Genomic DNA, 19,639 nt, shown 5'->3' on the forward strand with positions numbered 1-19,639 from the left:
GCTGGAGTCCGGCGCATGCGCACTGACAGCCTGGTCCAGCTGCTGGGCTGTGCGCAGGCGTGGTGCTGTGCGCGTGGGAACCCAGTGGTGGTTTGACGTTGGCCCCGGAGATGTCGTGTGGATGCCGGTGGCTGGACTGACCCGCAGGGTCGGTCCGGTGAGGAGAGTACGTCGTGAGGTAGGTGTGGTGTCGTGGCTCTCGAGACCTGAAGGACCTCGTCCCGACCCTCGGGTCTGTGGCGCGGACGCCGAGCCTTTCCGCGGGCTGCGGTGGGGTGCGTGGGGCTGGGGACGCGGCGGCCAGGCGGTGGAGTCGGCTTTTCAGAAAGTCTTCAGCCCGCTCCGTACACGCGTTCTCTCCTCCGAGGGTGTCAGGTGGGTGCCGGTCGTTCGGCTTTAGCTGAGGAGGAGGTTGGGACGGTGTTGCCCTTGGTGTGGGGCCAGGGCGGGTGGTGTGTGAGGAAGGCGTGTGGCCCTGGGGCTTCGCCCTGTCAAGTGGCCCGGGCCGCCCTCGTGTCCCCCGGGCCGGGTGGAAGGTGGAGAAAGGCCTGCGCCCGAAGGGGGGTGGGGTCTGCCCTCCCGGCCCCAGAAGAGCGAGCAGGACGGCGGCCTCGGGTCTGCGGTGGAGCAGAATGCGAGCTGGACCTGAAGGACCCTGAGGCTTTGGGTCCGGGGAAGTGGGGGCGGGTGGCTCTGTCCATTTGCCCCCTGGATAGGAAGGTAGATGTTCCCTCCCCACCACCACTACGTGTCCCCTTCCTGAAGAGTCCTGTGCAGATGAGTTTTCCTCCTTTTGAAAGAAAAAAGGGCGTTAGAATATAGAAAAGTCGAATGCCAGAGTTCCAAAGGCCTTGAGTGTAAAGGGCCTAATTTGCAAAGGTGTTTTAATACTCCCGACGCATTCTCGGTTGTCTACATCAGTATTTTTTCTTCTAGTTCCTGCTTCCTATATGTTAACTTTAATTCACACGACCAGCTTTGGCAGCCCAAAGAAAATAGGGTCTTCTTCTGAAACACCCATCTCCACTTTAAGGAGCCAGGTCAATACTATCAGCTGGACTTTGACTTTGCTGAATAAGGCTGAATGACCAAGAGTCAGGAAACTAGACTCCTATGGTCTCCGCTTTTTTTTTTTTGGCACAGCCAGTAAATCACCAAATCTTGGTTTTCTTAGAGGAAACCTGTTCTATCTTTCTTCATCTCTGCTTCTTCTGTTTTCAAGCACTAGCTTTCATTTGAACAGTTCCGGAAGCTTGTTTACTGTCATTAGCCTTCGTTCTCAACCACTTCCACTCCATCCCCTCCTGGTGCTTGCTGCTCTTGACCGAGTACAGCCTTTGTACTTTGACTCGCGCCTGCCTCCCTGCCCTCCCATCTCCCCCACCTTTGCGCAGGCTTTTCCCTCTGGAATGCCTGTTCTTTTGGAACAGGGAAAATCCTATGCATCGTTCAAAATGAAGCAGATCTCCACTCTGCTATAGAATTAAACTCATTCCTCTGTACTACTCTTATACTTTTAATTTATGTCAAAGAAAAGCCCAAACTGGACAGTAAAAGCAGATTTTATTCATAACTATATAATAGGGGAGAAGACCTCAGTGTAGGACCAGGCTCAATTCTGAATACAGCATGGACAAGTGAGAATTTAAAGCCAAGGAGCAGGGTAGGGGGGGTCAGTGGATAGAAAATTACTAATGAGAAACCTCAAGGGTCAAAATGATTGTGCCTGAACCTACCTAACAGAATTCTTGCTGGTGAGAGGCCAGGGTTATTAGACATCACCCAGGGGATGATGGAAGATGAGGAACCTGATTAGCTATCAAGGGTGGTCAGATATGGAGGATGGGGGATTTGGAATTAAAATAAGTTGACTAAATTGACTTAGCAATGTTCTTGCTAAAACTAGATTTTATAAGGAAATGCCCAGATGAGCCTAGGAGAAGGTTCAGGAGCCTGAATAAAGTTTGGCCAAGCAAGAATCTTTGTCAGGTGCTATAATTCTCTTATGGTTTCAGACTTTATCAGTTTACATATTTGTGTTCCCTACTATGTAGGCTTGTTGAGATTAGTAATTATTCTATGCCTGGTAAAGGTGTTGAGTACAGGTTTGTTGTATGGAATTGATAGATTGGTGAGAGTTGGCTGGCAGCTTTATTACAAAAAAAGAGATGCAGAAAAAGGCAAAAATAGTAAATTCAAGCTTATGCTTTTTTCTTCAAAGCCAGGGTGGTGGTTGTTCAGAACTGACCTCACTCTTTTTTTTTTTTTTTTTTTGCTGTACGCGGGCCTCTCACTGTTGTGGCCTCTCCCGTTGCGGAGCACAGGCTCCGGACGCACAGGCTCAGCGGCCATGGCTCACGGGCCCAGCCGCTCCGCGGCATATGGGATCCTCCCAGACCGGGGCACGAACCCGTATCCCCTGCATCGGCAGGCGGACTCTCAACCACTGCGCCACCAGGGAGGCCCTGACCTCACTCTTAATACGATAAATTGCTCTCGTCATGAATTGCAACTGATTTTTTTGCCCTATTTTTCCCCTTGAAATAAATCATAAAATATATGTTGGAAACTTACCACCAATATCACTAGGATGTACTATGCAATTCTTTCACTCACTTATTTTAAAGTTTATTACAGCTTAATGTGTAAGAACTCAATATGCTCTTTAGAGGCATATTTCCAATCTGTTTTCAGAATATGAACCAATGCATATTTGAAAGGTACATTTTAGAAAGAAGTGACTTGTGGTATTAATTTTCTTGGGCCCATTCACTTAGTAGTACGACAGTTGAGGTGTTGACCATCCTAATTTTAAGTAGAATGAGTTCTTAGTGTATTTCCCCTGCCTTTTACCCAGGAGTGTACTTCCCAGCAAGGTGGTTATGGGAACTTAACTTTCCTCCCAGCTGGTACCACTTGAGTTGTACCTCTTCTCCTCCCTTCCCGTTCTTTCTGGTCCCTGCAGGCCCTATGGTTGCCTGGAGTTCCTTCTTCTCACCCTGCCTCAATGCTGGACCTGCAATTAAGTTAGAAGCGGGAAAGAAAGAGTAACCTTCCTACCCCTTTTTCCCCAACTTCATTTATAGCTGCTCGCCACCGCCACGTCATTTATAACCTCTGTTCTGGTTAGTCCAACATTTCTGGACTGTATACAGTTTTCAATACAGCCTGGCTTCAGCCTTTCTGAAGACATGTAGAAATTATGGGGAAGCTCTTGATGTGTAGCTGAATCTGCCTACATCCATGATTATCACCTGTGTGACACCTTCTTATCCTAAAGCTGTTTTTGTAGTAAAGGGTTAACTTGTTAAGCGTGAGATGTTCAAAACTTGCCCACATTCCAAAGAAAGACCTGGTTCCTGACCAACTCCTGTCTTATCCTCTAAGCTGCTGGAATATCTGCTTAATAAAATTGTCTTTTTAACTATGGGCCTCAGCCCCACCAGCTAGGTTATGCTAACAGCATGATGTGTGGTGAGGGCTATACTCTTTTTTTTTAATATAAATTTATTTACTTATTTTTGGCTGCTTTGGGTGTTTGTTGCTGGGCACGGGCTTTCTCTAGTTGCAGCGAGTGGGGGCTACTCTTCGTTGTGGCATGTGGGCTTCTCATTGCGGTGGCTTCTCTTGTTGTGGAGCACGGGCTCTAGGGCACGTGGGCTTCAGTAGTTGTGGCATGCGGGCTCAGTAGTTATGGCTTGCAGACCCTAGAGCGCAGGCTCAGTAGTTGTGGCGCATGGGCTTAGTTGCTCCGCAGCATGTGGCAACTTCCTGGACCTGGGCTTGAACCCGTGTCCCCTGCATGGGCAGGTGGATTCTTAGCCACTGTGCCATCAGGGAAGCCTCCAGGGCTATACTCTTTGAGTTTGGCCTCTGAAGAGGCTAAAGACTAAGAAACTAATGTCAGCACATTGGTGCTCCATGCCTACCTGATTGACCCCCAATAAAAACCTTGAACACAAAGACTCAGGTGCGCTTCCTTGGTTGGCAGGACTCTGCGCATGCTTTCGCACATCGTGGCTGGATGCTTGAACCTGGTTTCTCTTGGACTCTTCTCCATGTGCCTTTGCTTTGCAATGTTTAGTCTGTATCCTTTCCTGTTTAAGAATCTGTTACAAGGCACAAACAGCAACAAGACGTGAAGAGTTGCACATTCTTCCATTAGTCACAGCAGTTAATTATAAGTGGGGAAAGTAGTAGAGTTTTATTAGGCGATGGTGTGTGCAGCTTTACAGAAGAACCCTGCACTACTGTCACATGCTTTCTTGCTTCCCTGTCTCTGCCCACTGTCACTACCCTAGAGTCTTAGTAAAGAGAGGAATTAAAATTGGGGAAAAGATTTCTTTAAAGATACAAATATAGGTATTGGGGGTAAGGTAGGTAGTAATCACATAACAATGTTTTACTGCTAACTGCACATGCCTTATAACAGATTCTTAAACACTCTGGGTTTCAGAGCCTCTTTATACCCTTAAACTGTTGAAAACTGCAAAGAGCTTTTGTTTAAGTGGGTTTTATCTTCTACATTAAAAAAAAATTAACAACCTTATTCTGCTTGGATCTACAGCAATGTACACTAATGGGAACGAATCCAGTAAAAAAAGTGGCTTGAAAAGTAACCATCATGAATAACATGGTATCATCTATGGAAAAATCCACTCCAACTTCAGAATACCTGGCTTAAAAAGAACTTTTATAATGGACCCATTTCATGGGATTGTTTTATCCTGCATTCTTGGGGTTTTAGACTGCTTACCGAGAGTTTTAAGATCTATGTGAACTAACTCTTCTTTTGGTAAGTTAATAATGAAACAAAATAGTATCCAAGCTAAATCAACTATTGGATGTGTTTTATTATTTTTTTTTAATTTTATTTTTCTTTGCGGTACGCGGGCCTCTCCCTGTTGTGGCCTCTCCCGTTGCGGAGCACAGGCTCCAGACGCGCAGGCTCAGCGGCCATGGCTCATGGGCCCAGCTGCTCCGCGGCCTGTGGGATCCTCCCGGACCGGGGCACGAACCCGTGTCCCCTGCATCAGCAGGCAGACTCTCAACCACTGTGCCACCAGGGAAGCCCTGGATGTGTTTTAGTATTTTTTGTTATGTTTTTGTGTCACTTGCACATTGTGAAGAAGTAACTGAGCAAAAATTCTACATAGTATGTTCACAACTCATTTTGAATATTGTGTGTTTTTTATAAAAATTCCCTGTCTTTATGTATAATTGTAGAATTTTTTTTTTTCTTTCTTTTTGCGGTATGCGGGCCTCTCACTGTTGTGGCCTCTCCCGTTGCGGAGCACAGGCTCTGGATGCGCAGGCCCAGCGGCCATGGCTCACGGGCCCAGCCGCTCCGCGGCATATGGGATCCTCCCAGACCGGGGCACGAACCCGTATCCCCTGCATCGGCAGGCGGACTCTCAACCACTGCGCCACCAGGGAGGCCCAAATTGTAGAATTTTGAGATATGTTTATTGAAGTCCTTCCAGGGATACATTGTACTATTAGATTGCAGGTTAAGGGGAAGCTATAGAATCCTTTTTACCAGTTTTACCTTTGAGAGTTGTGCTTTTATATACAACGTAATGTGAACAGCCAATGTAAATTTTTAAAATTTGTAGTTATATTTATCTCTGCTGTGCATATTTTATTTTTCTCACTTTCTCTCCTCAAATAAATTATGAGCTTTTTTTAACACCAGACGATGTCTTTATTTATGTGTGAATCCCCAGCATTTAAGGCAGTATTTGGTACACAAATATCAAGTGAACATTGACTGGTTAACTTTTGCAGTGTTAAAATACGAGGCTCATTTATTAGGCTTTCGAGGGGGTTGATTGTTTTAAACATCTTTATAATAATTTTAAACATATGACACCATGATGGAAGTAAGGAAACAGTGAAAATCTCTGTTGGAAATCTCTAGGAATTGCTTTCTTCTGAGAAAATTGTTTTGGAAGCTTAAGAAACCAAGGAATTGACATCTGTTTCATCTGTGAGCCAGAGGTTGGTAGCATTCAGATTCTTCTTAGCAGAACTGCTTCTTGTACCTTTGATCTTTCCTCAGACACTTTGGTGGTTCTTAGGGTTAGTGAGATTGATGATTATTCTGGATCTAAGTACCCACTTTCAGCATATTAGGTCATTTACTTTGCTTTCATCCTAACAACACCAAGAGCAAAATGGTCTTTGGGAAATCAGAAAAACACTAGATACTGTAAAATTAGTTCAAGATTTGGTAACATTTAAGTATCTGGCTCACACTTTAGGCTATCTTTGTTAGGTTTTTTTAAAGAAGCTAAGAAGGAAGATAAGACTGGTGACATGATGATTCAACTGGAAATGACATTAATAGTGATTATAGAAAAAGCAAATAAGCTTATAATTTTTACTTTGGCATAAACTTTAGAGGAGGAGTTGTTGAAATGGGTATGAGCAATACCTCACTGGAGAGTAAAGTAAGGAAGTTCATTTTCACAGACCTATAAGTGGGTGGCAGCCAAGGAGACCAGCATTTACTAAGTGTCTTCTAGGCCACAAAGTAAACATGTATTAGTTAATCTTCTCAGCAACTACAAGTGAGATTTTGGAGAGGTTGTGAACAATGCCATGCTATCAGAGTCATTTTGACATTAAGGTAAAGCAGTTCAAGGTCTTTTTAAAAGTAAAAATCTGTTTGTGACTAGAAAGGTGTTCCAGAAGGCTTAGCTCTAAGGATCAGTAAAGAAAAGAGAAGATGGACAAAAGTGGTGAGGGATGAGGTCTTATGGCTCTTGCTATGTTTAAATAAATGTGGGCTTTGGCAGTTAGACTGTTAGCAATTTCTGTTAGTGATGAAAGAACTTGAGTGCTGAGTTGGTAGAAAACAGTGTTAAAAGTAACCAGAGGGGAAAATCTGCTTCTGAAGATACTAGGGATGTCAGAAGGTGGAATCTCAGATTTTCTAAGTCCCCTTAAGAGGACTTCATTCATTATACAGATCGGAAACTTAAACCCGGAGTTGTCACACATTGCTTTTTCTGCTCACTTGCTCTCAGATGAATACAGTTCCCCTTAAGGTCAACTAACATGTTTGGAACAGGCAGCTGGATCACAGTGAATTGAAAGCTCTCATGAGAAGAACAGAATGAACACCCCTAACATGGGAAGATTTAGCTAAAGCTAAAATTGGAACTGGGTGCTGGGTACCTCCTACAGCCCATGTGGTAGTCTAGGTGAGGCAAGAGTCCCATGCAATGCCTGTGGCTGTGAGTGGCAGAACTGATAGAAGAGAACCAGCAAAGTAAGGTCAGTCAAGCAGTCTCACCCCAAGTTCAAAGCAGAGTGACTGTTCCAGCATGAAGGATTACTGACCAACCTCCATTCTCTTCTGAGGATCAGAAGGAACAGAATGATGACAACTAACACTGCCCATGTGACATAACCAGTCTAATAGTGATTTAAATCAAGTTTAACAATAAATCCTAAACAGGAGTGACCTGTGTGCCTTCAGGTTATGTGTTTATATGTGAGGGAAAATGGGTCACAAATATCTCTTGAGGATGGCTCAATTGACTATATAAATTCTGGAGGAAAGGCAGCAACTCTGAGATATATGTGAGTTATCACTTGCTTTCTTTGATAAGGAGATACTACATTCTTAAGATCATTCTCAAGAAGAGAATGATTTTGTGGCACACCTTTACACTCTGAGAGGTGTGTAGTATTTCCTCCACTGAAGTACAGCCAAGAGTAGCTCCCTTTCCTAGGGCGAAGTGGTCAGCCCTGGGGCTGAGGGAAGAAGGGAGTGTGTGGAGCAGGACATAGTTCACATACCCAAGTGGTCTGGGCCCCATTATTTGACCCCAAAATTCACCCACCCGGACTCTCAAATATTTTGTCTCTGGTACTAAATGCAATGTTACCATGTTGGCACCCGGTTAATTTAAGAGACCACATATTCAGTAAGTATCTCATCACATTATTGTCCTTTTCTGGGTCTCAGGTGGGAGTGAGACAAATTCAGGGTTGTACTCTAATTATGGCTGTATGCCAACATCACATGCTTATTTTTGAACCTGTCCTTGAAAAGCATGTCTTTTTAGATAGTGGACACCTAAACTTGAAGTCATAATAGTTCATTTTGATGTTCTGAAATATAAAACAATTTTTATAAAAATTAAAAAAAATCATTTTGTTCCAGAACAGGTTGTTAAAAAAGATAACTGGTCCAAAATAACTGGTGAATTCTACCGAACATTAGAAGAGGAAATTATATCAGTTCTTTTCAATCTCTGAGAAGATGGAAACAGAGGGAATACTTCCTAACTTATTCTATGAGACCAGCATTAGCTTAATACCAAAACCAGACATTACAAGATATTACAAGAAAAGAACACCAGCGGCCAGTATCTCTCATGAATACATATGCAAAAATCCTCAACCAAATATTAGCAAATTAAATCCAGCGATGTATAGAAAGGATTAGACACCATGACCAAGTGGGGTTTATTCTAGGCATGCAAAGCTGGCTCAACATTTGAAAACTGAGTAATGTAATATATCAACAGGTTAAAGAAGAAAAGTCACAATCATATCAATAGATGAAGAAAAAGCATTTGACAAAATCCAACATTTTCATCATGATAAAAAAAAAAAACTCTCAGCAAACTAGGAATAGAGGGGAACTACAACTTGCTAAAGAACATCTACAGGGACTTCCCTGGTGGAGCAGTGGTTAAGAATCCATCTGCCAATGCAGGGGACGTGGGTTCAAGCCCTGGTCCAGGAAGATCCCACATTCCACAGGGCAACTAAGCCCGTGGGCCACAACTACTGAGCCCACGTGCCACAACTACTGAAGCCCACACGCCTAGAGCCTGTGCTCTGCAACAAGAGAAGCCACCACAGTGAGAAGCCCGTGCACCGCAACGAGGAGTAGCCCCTGCTCGCTGCAACTAAAGAAAGCCCATGTGCAGCAACAAAGACCCAATGCAGCCAAAAATAAATAAATAAATAAAATTTAAGAAAAAGAACATCTACCAAAAAAACTACAGCTAACATCATACTTAATGGTGAGAAACTAGATGCTTTCCCACAAAGATCAGGAACGAAGCAAGAATGTCTCACCACTCCTATTCAACATCATACTGGAAGCTCTAGCTAATGTAATAAGAAAAAGGAAATGAAAAGTATACAGATTGAGAAGGAAGAAAGAAAACTGTCTTTGATGATCTGACTGTCCATGTAGAAAATCCCAAAGAATCAACCAAAAACTTTAGAACTAATAAGTGGTTATGGAAAGGTTGCAGGACACAAGATTAACATACAAAAGTCAACTGCTTTCATAACACTAGCAGCAAGCAAGTGGATTTCAAATTTAAAACAATATGATTTACATTACACCCTAAAAATGAAATACTTGGTATAAACCTAACAACATTTGTGCAAGGTCTATGTGAGGAAAACTACAAAACTCTGATGACAGAAATCAAAGAAGGATTAAATGAAAGGAGATATTCCATGTTCATGGATAGAAAGCCTTAATATTGTCAAGAGGTCAATTCTTCCCAATTTGATCTATAGATTCAATACAATCTCAATCAAAAGTCCAGTAAGTTCTTTTGTGGATATCAACAAAATTATTCTAAAGTTTATATGGAGAGGCAAAAGACCCAGAATAGCCAACACAGTATTGAAGGAGAAGAAAAGTCAGAGGACTGATACTACCCAACTTTACTGCTACAGCAATCAAGACAGTGTGGTATTGGCAAAAAGAATAGATCAGTGGGCAGAATACAGAGCCCAGAAATAGACTCACACAAGTATAGTCAATTGATCTTTGACAAAGAAGCAAAGACAATGCAATGGAGGGAAAAAAGTCTTCAACAAAATGGAGGTGGAACAAACAGATAACCCATGTAAAAAAAAAATGTGATACAGGATTTTTATCTTTCACAAAAATTAATTCAAATGTAATCATAGACCTAAATGCTAAATGCAAAACTATAAAACTTATAGAAGGTAACATAGGAAAAAGATCTAGATGACTTTGGGTTTGGTGATGACATTTCAGATACAACTTTAAAGACACGATCCATGAAAGAAGTAATTGGTAAGCTGGAATTCATTAAAATGAAAAACTTCCACTCTGCCAAAGATAGTGTCAAGAGAATAAGAAGACAAGACACAGACTGGGAGAAAATATTTGCAAAAGACATATAAAGGACTTATCCGAAAGATACAAACAGCACTTACAACTCAACAGTAAGAAAATGAACAACCCAGTTTAAAAATGGGTAAAAGATCTGAACAAAAACCTCACCAGAGAAGATAGTCATCCCTCAGTATCTGCTGGAGATTGATTCCAGGACCCCATGCATACGTGCTTGTTAGCAGCATAGAGTTAACTTCTTCCACCTGGTGGGGATTTCAGTATCTGCAAAAGAGCTCAAAGAACTTGGCTCAGAATATTATCTATAACCCTTGAGGAGGAACTAAAGGTCCTTGACTTTGTTTAATGACTAAACTATTATTATTTTGTCTTGCTTGACTGTTTTCCTTTCTTTCTGCATTTTCTCACTTCTCTGATTAAATTTACTGTTTGGAACCTGGGGAAGGCCTAGGAGGCTAAAGTTTTTCTACAGACAAGAGACAGGCGGAGGACATGGTGGGGGGGTGGTGTCTGTTCTGGGAAGTCCCCATAGGGTCCTGTTTGGTTACAGTACCCACCTATTAGAATATTTTAAACCCTAACAACACCAAGTGCTGACAAAGATATGAAGCAACAAGAACTCTCATTCATTGTGGTGGGAATGCAAAATGATACAGCCACTTTGGAAGACAGTCTGTCACTTTCTTACAAAACTAACATACTCTTACCACAAGATCCAGTAATCACGGTCGTTGGTATTTACCCAGATACCATAAGTTGAAAATTTACGTCCATGCAAAAATCTGCACACAGATGTTTATAGTAGCTTTATTCACAATTGCCAAAACTTGGAAGCAACCAAGGTAACCTTTGTAGGTGAATGGATAAACTGTGATTCATCCGGACAGTGGAATATCATTCAGTGCTTAAAAAGATACAAGCAATCAAGCCATGAAAGATGTGAAAGAAGCAAATATGAAAAGGCTGTATGATTCCAACTATATAACTTGGAAAAGGCAAAACTATGGAGGCAGCAAAACGATAAGCAGCTGCTGGGGTAGGGAGAGATGAACAGGTAGAGCACAGAGGATTTTTAGGGCAGTGAACCTATTCTGTGTGACACTGTAATAATGGATACATAGCATCATACATTTGCCCAAACTCATGGAATGTATAACACCAAGAGTAAACCCTGTGTAAACTGTGGACTTTGGGCGATAATATGTGTAGGTTCATCGATGGTAACAAATGTACCACACTGGATGTTGATAGCCAGAGAGACTGGGGGTGGGGGGAGGTATATGTGAACTCTCTGTAGTTTCTGCTCAATTTTGCTATGAACGTAAAACTGCTCTTTAAAACGTCTATCTTAAAATAAGTAAACAAAAAATAACCATGTTTAAACGAGAAAAAAAAAAGGTTGCCTAGGAAAAGGGGAGGAAATGAGTGTGAGTGGGGATAAGTGATGAAAAGTAAATTAAGGAGAGGGATCTTGCACTGGGCCTATGACAATAAAATGTCATGAAATGAAAAGTATGTTTAATTCAATGCTCACCTTCAATCCAAGAGAAAGAAAATGAGATAACGTTATGTGTACATGCTCTGTAATCACAGATATATCAGATTTAGCATTGGGTTATTGATTATATTTTGTCCCAGTATACACTGATTTTCACTCACTTGTTCACATTTTAAACATAACTTCATATGACTAAGAAGTAATCTCCTAAAATAAGGTGAAAGCTAGAATATGAATTCAATTTTTCTACACCACATCCCCACAGAGGGAATTTGTTTTATACTTCTTCACAGCTTAGCATTTCTTTTTTAACACTAAAATACCTAGTGTGCTCTGCATGAATGCGCTGGACTTGAAGTCTGGGGATGTTCCTTTCCTGCCTTTATTTCCTCACACTTGCTGCCGACTGGCGGCGTTAGGATGCAATGACTACTATTTACTTTGCCCTTCCACCTATCACATCTGTGAGGGGCAGCGGAGCGCAGTCGTCGGACTCAGATTCGATTCCTATTTTTTGATTTCCAGTAATTGACCTTCCAAAGACTGCTGGAGGAAAAGCCTCGAAGTCTCTTCTGCGATTTTCCTAGGCAAGGGACTTCATCGTAAAAACCAACAAAAACCCGAGGCGCAGATCTTAATGGTTTGCAAGTTTCCGGAAGGAAGGATGATTCTAACTGAAGTTTGTCTAACTTTCTGACCCTTTAGGAAACGTCCAGGTTTTACGAAACGCATCCCCGTGGACTTCCCAGACTAGAGGACTCGTCTCACAGAAAACTCAGTACCAGGGGTTCAGGGGACCAAGGGGACGACCTCGGATACAACCGCGACCACGCATAGTGTTTGGAGCCGAAGGCTCGCCCATTCCTCCATTGCGCCAACAGGCGGCGCAAGAGGGCGGAGGGAGACTGTGCATGCGCAGTTGGCGGACATTTCCGCAGACAACGCTCGCAGCCACCTCGGGTCTCTCGCGACAGCATGAAGGCAGGCGAGGACGCCAGAGGAGTGCGCAGCGAGAAGCCGAAGAAGCTAGGTCTCTGCGTCCTCTGCGGACTGCCCGCAGCAGGAAAGTCGACCTTCGCGCGTGCCCTCAGCCACCTTCTGCGGCAGGAGAGTAGCTGGGCCGTGGGCGTTGTCGCCTATGATGACGTCATGCCAGACGCGTTCCTAGAGGAGGCGAGCGCTCGCCCATTGGTCAGTACGGAGGGGGCGGGGCCTAGACTGCTGTCGCGGAGGGAAATCTACAAACTCCGCGATACTTGTTCTGGGTAATACCTGGTGTGGGAGGTGGATCTCTGATAGAGGAGAGACAGGAGTTCGAGGAAAGGGGAGCTGGCTTAACACAGAATGAGTTGACTAGAAATAGAAAACGATGCAAACAGCCACCAGCATAAGGTTAGGGTCTGAAGTCAGCGTGCAAGGTGGAAGTCCCCCATAATCAAATATCCTGAAAATCCTTTGGGAAGGTTGTTCTGAAAAGAAGGACAGAATCTCTCAAAAATTCCAACACAGCCAATTTAACATTCAGCCAGGCGAATCCAGGTATTGTGGGGCTTTAAGTTATGCGGTTTGGGGAAACACTTTTAAAGAAAAAGGATACAAAATTATAAGTGACAGGGTACTTACTAGGGCCCCTCCTGTGACAATAGAGTCTGTACAAATGAAGGACTTGGCCTCTGAAGCTGGATCTTCATTCAATTGAGGGTAAACCTGCTTCTGCCAGAATAGGAAAAGATGGCTGTTTCTTCGTTGACCACCAGATGAAGTAATAGGCTTGTATTTAGGGGTCAACTTGGGTTCCCAGTACATACTTCTCTTTAAGCCCTCCGATCACCCTCAGCGCTGTGAGATGCATCCCCTTGAGAAGCATGTGAAAACTGAGACTTCCGCGGGGAAGAGTAGATTCACGTCACCCATCTCATGCTCACTCTAGAGAAAATACTCGTTGATTAAGATATTCTGAAAATTTTAAAGTTATTTTTGTCATTTAGTGCCGAATGTAGATGAATTCACATAAATAAAATTCAAATATGGTGTGATTCCACTCTGTAAGTATATATGCAAAAATACAGTACCTTTGGCACATGGAAGAATTTTGAACTTCTCCACCAAAGTTATATACTTCCTCATTCTTGGTTAATTGTGAGGTAAATACAGTATCAGGCCCCTGGTAGCACCGGATTTACTTAAGTAATAGTATTTTTACCACTATGGAGAAAGCTGGAAGTTGTTGATAGGGATTGTTGTATCTGCTGAGGTTTTCCCTCACTTTTCTTATTATATTTTTTCCACTCTCCCCATACAGACGAAGGCCATGGGGCTCATCCAGTCACCACGAGTAGGATATCTCACCTTTTAGGAAGTGATCGTGTTTCTGTTTCCTTTTGAGTGGGTTTTGCTGATGTATTTGTTTTATGTGCCATAATCTCAGTGATGTGGTAGAGCATGGACAGACAGGAGAGGGATCCTGATCTCCTGTCCTTGTGTTTTCCCTCCAGCCTTGACCTCATAACTATGTCAGTGTTCACCAGAGCCTTTGAGCAGTGCAAGACTACTTATATTTTGAAGCTATTTATTCTCTTCTCCTCAATCTGCTTCCTCTATCTTTCCCTATCCCATTCCAATCCTGTTGTTAGCCTGAGGTCTTTTCATCTGGACCCAGGGACCTTTCAGCTGATCCTCCTTCTATCTACAACTTTTCTTATTTCAAGGGAAAATGAGCATTGCTATATCTGAGCCAGACTATTTTATTTTGGCAGGATATTGATTTTCTTTTTATTTTTGGCTGCGTTGGGTCTTCGTTGCTGCACGTGGGCTTTCTCTAGTTGCCGCAAGCGGGGACTTCTCTTCATTGCGGTGCGGGAGCTTCTTATTGCGGTGGCTTCTCTTGTTGCGGAGCATGGGCTCTAGGCGCGTGGGCTTCAGTAGTTGTGGCTCACAGGCTCTAGAGCGCAGGCTCAGTAGTTGTGGCGCACAGACTTAGTTGCTCCGCAGCATGTGGGATCTTCCTGGACTAGGGATCGAACGCATGTCCCTTGCATTGGCGGGTGGATTCTTAACCACTGTGCCACCAGGGAAGTCCCAGGGTATTGATTTTGGTTCCTCCTTTCTCCTGGATGGTAACAGCTTTTCATTCTTTCATTTCTTCACTTATTCATTCAGTCATTTCATATACATTTCTGGAGCATCTATTAGGTGTCTGACCCTCTGCTGAAGCCTGGGTATACAGTAGACTATTGATCTAGCAGGGACATAGAGATACCTAAACAATGTAAACCCTGTTAGAGTGGAGACCCAATATACACAGAACAAGGTGTCATGATAGGCAAGGGACGATCTGAGCTGCCTTCTGCATGGTTGAGTCTGAGAAGAGTTCACAGAGAACTAACACCACTGAGTAGTTTTTCAGGCAGAGGGAACAGCGTATATGAAGACATGAGGATGAGAAAGCAAGTTGTGTCTAGAGAACTCCAAATGGTTCAGAAATTATCATGTGGAGCAGGGGGTTGTTGAGGCATGACCCTACTGGCCAAAGCCTAATATAAATTGCAATTCTACGGTATTTTGCAGCCATCCCAGTGGAAATCGCTTCGCCAGGAACTGTTGAAGTACCTTGAATACTTCTTTCTGGCTGTCATTAACGAGTGTCAGATGTCTGCCCCACCCAGCAGGACTGAAGCCATGTGGGAGGATTTTCTAACCTGCTTGAAGGATCAAGATCTGATATCTTCTTCAGCACTTGAGGCCCAGTCTCACTATCTCTTAACAAAGACTGCTGTTTCTAGACCTCTGCTTTTGATTTTAGATGACAACTTTTATTATCAAAGTATGAGATATGAAGTCTATCAGCTGGCTCGGAAATGTAATTAACACATTTTTTTTCTTACACTCAGAGACATTTATTCGCATATCAAAATCACTACTGTCTTTAGTGAGGACTTGATTGGATTAGGAGGTTTATATGGATTTACTGAATTTTCAAAGCTACATGTTCAGTATTGCAAAATGGTCTTTCCTGCTGCAGGTGGATTAACTTGTCTAAGTATGTTTATTTCACATTTTGGAAAAATAGTACCCTAGTAATTTTGTGGTTTTTGAATGGTTTTCAGATTCATTAGGCTTTTGCCAGCTCTTTTTAGACTGTTCTCTCGAGACCTGTCTACAGAGGAATGGCCAGAGACCACTTCCAGTGCCTGCCGAGACCATCCACCTGATGGGAAGCAAGATAGAAAAGCCCAACCCTGAGAAAAATGCTTGGGAACACAACAGCCTCACAATTCAGAGCCCAGCGTGTGCTTCAGAGGCCAGGTAGCCTACTCAAAGGTGTCCTTCACTAGCTGCTTTGCTGAGCCAGGCACTGTGCTGAATGCTTTCCCTGTATCCACCTGGTTACTCTTCACACAAGCCTTGGAGAGGGACATTATTTCCCCTTTCTTTAGAAGAGGAAACTGAGTGAGGAAGTTTAGTTTGCCCAGCGTCACTGAGACTGTAAGTTACAGCTGAGACGTGAACCCAGGTTTGTTTGCAAATGTGTACTCTCGTTAAAATTATACTGTTTCCCAGAGGTCAGGGCAGGGAGTTCAGAGTAGGGCACATCTCTGATGCTCTTGCTGAAGTAGCATAGTCTAAACAGATTGCCCAGTAGTTTTCTTATAGAGAGAAAAGGAATAGAACTGGTACTAAATCCTAATTTGCCTAAAACCTCACTCCTGTTACACTGCTTGTGTAGATGTGAGGCTTGTGGCTATGGTGTCTAATGCATTTCATTCCTAAAGTAGGTCTTGAGAGTTCTAGAGTTCTGGAGAGTTCTAGTTCAGCACATTTCTGATAGAAGTTTCGCTGATGATAGAAATGTTCTCTGTTTGCCCTGCCCAGTGTGGTAGCTGCTAGCCACATGCGACTGACCATTGAGCACTTGAAGTATAGCCAGTGCAACTTATTACCTGAATTTTAAATGTTATTTTAATCACTTTAAACTTAATTGGCTGCATGTGGCCCACGGCTGCTGCACGGAACAGCGCAGTTCGAGGTGTATATTGCCCACAGTTCCTTAGTTCCTGCCTGACTGTTGTCCAGAGGGGATCAGCAGGGTTTTGTTTTTTTTTTTTTTAACTTAATTTATTTATTTTTGGCTGCATTGTGTCTTCATTGCTGCACGTGGGCTTTCTCTAGTTGCGGCGAGCGGGGGGCTACTCTTCGTTACGGTGTACGGGCTTCTCATTGCGGTGGCTTCTCTTGTTGTGGAGCACGGGCTCTAGGCACGTGGGCTTCAGTAGTTGTGGCGCACGGGCTCAGTAGTTGTGGCTCACGGGCTCTAGAGCTCAGGTTCAGTAGTTGTGGCACATGGGCTTAGTTGCTCCGCGGCACGTGGGATCTTCCCAGACCAGGGCTCAAACCCGTGTCCCCTGCACTGGCAGGCGGATTCTTAACCACTGCGCCACCAGGGAAGTCACAGATCAGCAGTTTTTAAAAGGCTAATTTTTTAAACTCATTCCTCAAAATGTTTTGTTTCCAGGATACAGTTCCCATGGATTTTGTAATACTCTAACATTCTAAGAAAAAAAGAAAAAATTCGATTTAAGTAACTGTTGTTTATAGGGTTAATGAAATAAGCTATGGCTGAGATTTCTAATTTTAACTTCTCATAATCTCTTGAAACTTTGAGAAGGCGAGCATGTAGCCAATTGATGGCTACTCTTTCTGGAATACTGAAACTGTTTTCCTTCGCAAGTGAATGGCTGGTTGAGGCATTGAGGTACCCCATTTTAGCCCATGAGAGCAGCCTAAGGTGAGCATCACTGCTCCGGGGGCCAGCTCTTGCTAGAAGCAAGGAGGAGTGTGAGCGTTGCCAGTGTCAGTACCAACCCTGAACATAATCTGCGGTTTTGTCTTGGGTCTTAAGAATATGGCCCAAAATAGTCACAGCATGGCTATGACTGAAGTCTGAAGTCTGGTGGCCCTGAATTGGAAGTTGACAGATGATGTGACAAATATACCTTTCCCAGGCTTCTGTGAAATACTGCTGCTGCTGCTGCTGCTGCTGCTGCTACTAGTACTACTACTACTACTACTAACTACTACTACTGCTACTACTGCTGCTGCTGCTGCTGCTACTACTATCACCACTACTGCTGTTACCACTATTCCTGTTACCACTACCACTACCACTACCACTACCAATGCTACTACTACTACTACTATCACCACTACTGCTGTTACCACTATTCCTGTTACCACTACCACTACCAGTACCACTACCAATGCTGCTACTACTACTACTATCACCACTACTGCTGTTACCACTATTCCTGTTACCACTACCACTACCAGTACCACTACCAATGCTGCTACTACTACTACTATCACCACTACTGCTGTTACCACTATTCCTGTTACCACTACCACTACCAGTACCACTACCAATGCTACTACTACTACTACTACTACTACTATCACGACTACTGCTGTTACCACTATTCCTGTTACCACTACCACTACCACTACCACTACCAATGCTGCTACTACTACTACTATCACCACTACTGCTGTTACCACTATTCCTGTTACCACTACCACTACCACTACCAATGCTACTACTACTACTACTACTATCACCACTACTGCTGTTACCACTATTACTGTTACCACTACCACTACCACTACCACTACCAATGCTACTACTACTACTACTACTACTACTACTATCACCACTACTGCTGTTACCACTATTCCTGATACCACTACCACTACCACTACCAATGCTACTACTACTACTACTACTACTACATCACGACTACTGCTGTTACCACTATTCCTGTTACCACTACCACTACCACTACCAATGCTACTACTACTACTACTACTACCACCACTACTGCTGTTACCACTATTACAGTTACCACTACCACTACCAGTACCACTACCAATGCTGCTACTACTACTACTATCACCACTACTGCTGTTACCACTATTCCTGTTACCACTACCACTACCACTACCACTACTAATGTTACTACTACTACTACTACTATCACCACTACTGCTGTTACCACTATTCCTGTTACCACTACCAGTACCATTACCACTACTAATGCTACTACTACTACTACTACTACTACTATCACCACTACTGCTGTTACCACTATTCCTGTTACCACTACCACTACCATTACCACTACCAATGCTACTACTACTACTACTATCACCACTACTGCTGTTACCACTATTCCTGTTACCACTACCACTACCACTACCACTACCAATGCTACTACTACTACTACTACTACTACTATCACCACTACTGCTGTTACCACTATTCCTGTTACCACTACCACTACCAGTACCACTACCAATGCTACTACTACTACTACTACTACTACTACTATCACTACTGCTGTTACCACTATTCCTGTTACCACTACCACTACCACTACCACTACCAATGCTACTACTACTACTACTACTATCACCACTACTGCTGTTACCACTATTCCTGTTACCACTACCACTACCACTACCAATGCTACTACTACTACTACTACTATCACCACTACTGCTGTTACCACTATTCCTGTTACCACTACCACTACCACTACCACTACCAATGCTACTACTACTACTACTACTATCACCACTACTGCTGTTACCACTATTACTGTTACCACTACCACTACCACTACCACTACCAATGCTACTACTACTACTACTACTACTACTACTATCACCACTACTGCTGTTACCACTATTCCTGATACCACTACCACTACCACTACCACTACCAATGCTACTACTACTACTACTACTATCACGACTACTGCTGTTACCACTATTCCTGTTACCACTACCACTACCACTACCACTACCAATGCTACTACTACTACTACTATCACCACTACTGCTGTTACCACTATTCCTGTTACCACTACCACTACCAGTACCACTACCAATGCTACTACTACTACTACTACTACTACTACTATCACTACTGCTGTTACCAC

The 19,639-nt window shown here is 43.3% G+C and overlaps 1 protein-coding gene across 1 annotated transcript in view; it reads left to right on the forward strand.

Annotated features, from left to right (window-relative positions):
* The first annotated feature begins 86 nt into the window (after positions 1 to 86).
* The window catches only part of PSTK (phosphoseryl-tRNA kinase), a 29,833-nt gene continuing 10,280 nt past the window's right edge, over positions 87 to 19,639 (forward strand). The window contains exons 1-4 of the mRNA XM_082632024.1: positions 87 to 178; positions 12,351 to 12,836; positions 15,213 to 15,504; positions 15,752 to 15,950. Of these exons, the coding sequence (XP_082488150.1) occupies positions 12,621 to 12,836; positions 15,213 to 15,504; positions 15,752 to 15,950 (707 nt within the window). The 5' untranslated portion in view covers positions 87 to 178; positions 12,351 to 12,620. The remainder of the gene's footprint in view (positions 179 to 12,350; positions 12,837 to 15,212; positions 15,505 to 15,751; positions 15,951 to 19,639) is intronic.

Source organism: Mesoplodon mirus (genome assembly GCF_964341445.2).
Source record: "Mesoplodon mirus genome assembly, chromosome: 2".
Lineage (NCBI taxonomy): Eukaryota > Metazoa > Chordata > Mammalia > Artiodactyla > Ziphiidae > Mesoplodon > Mesoplodon mirus.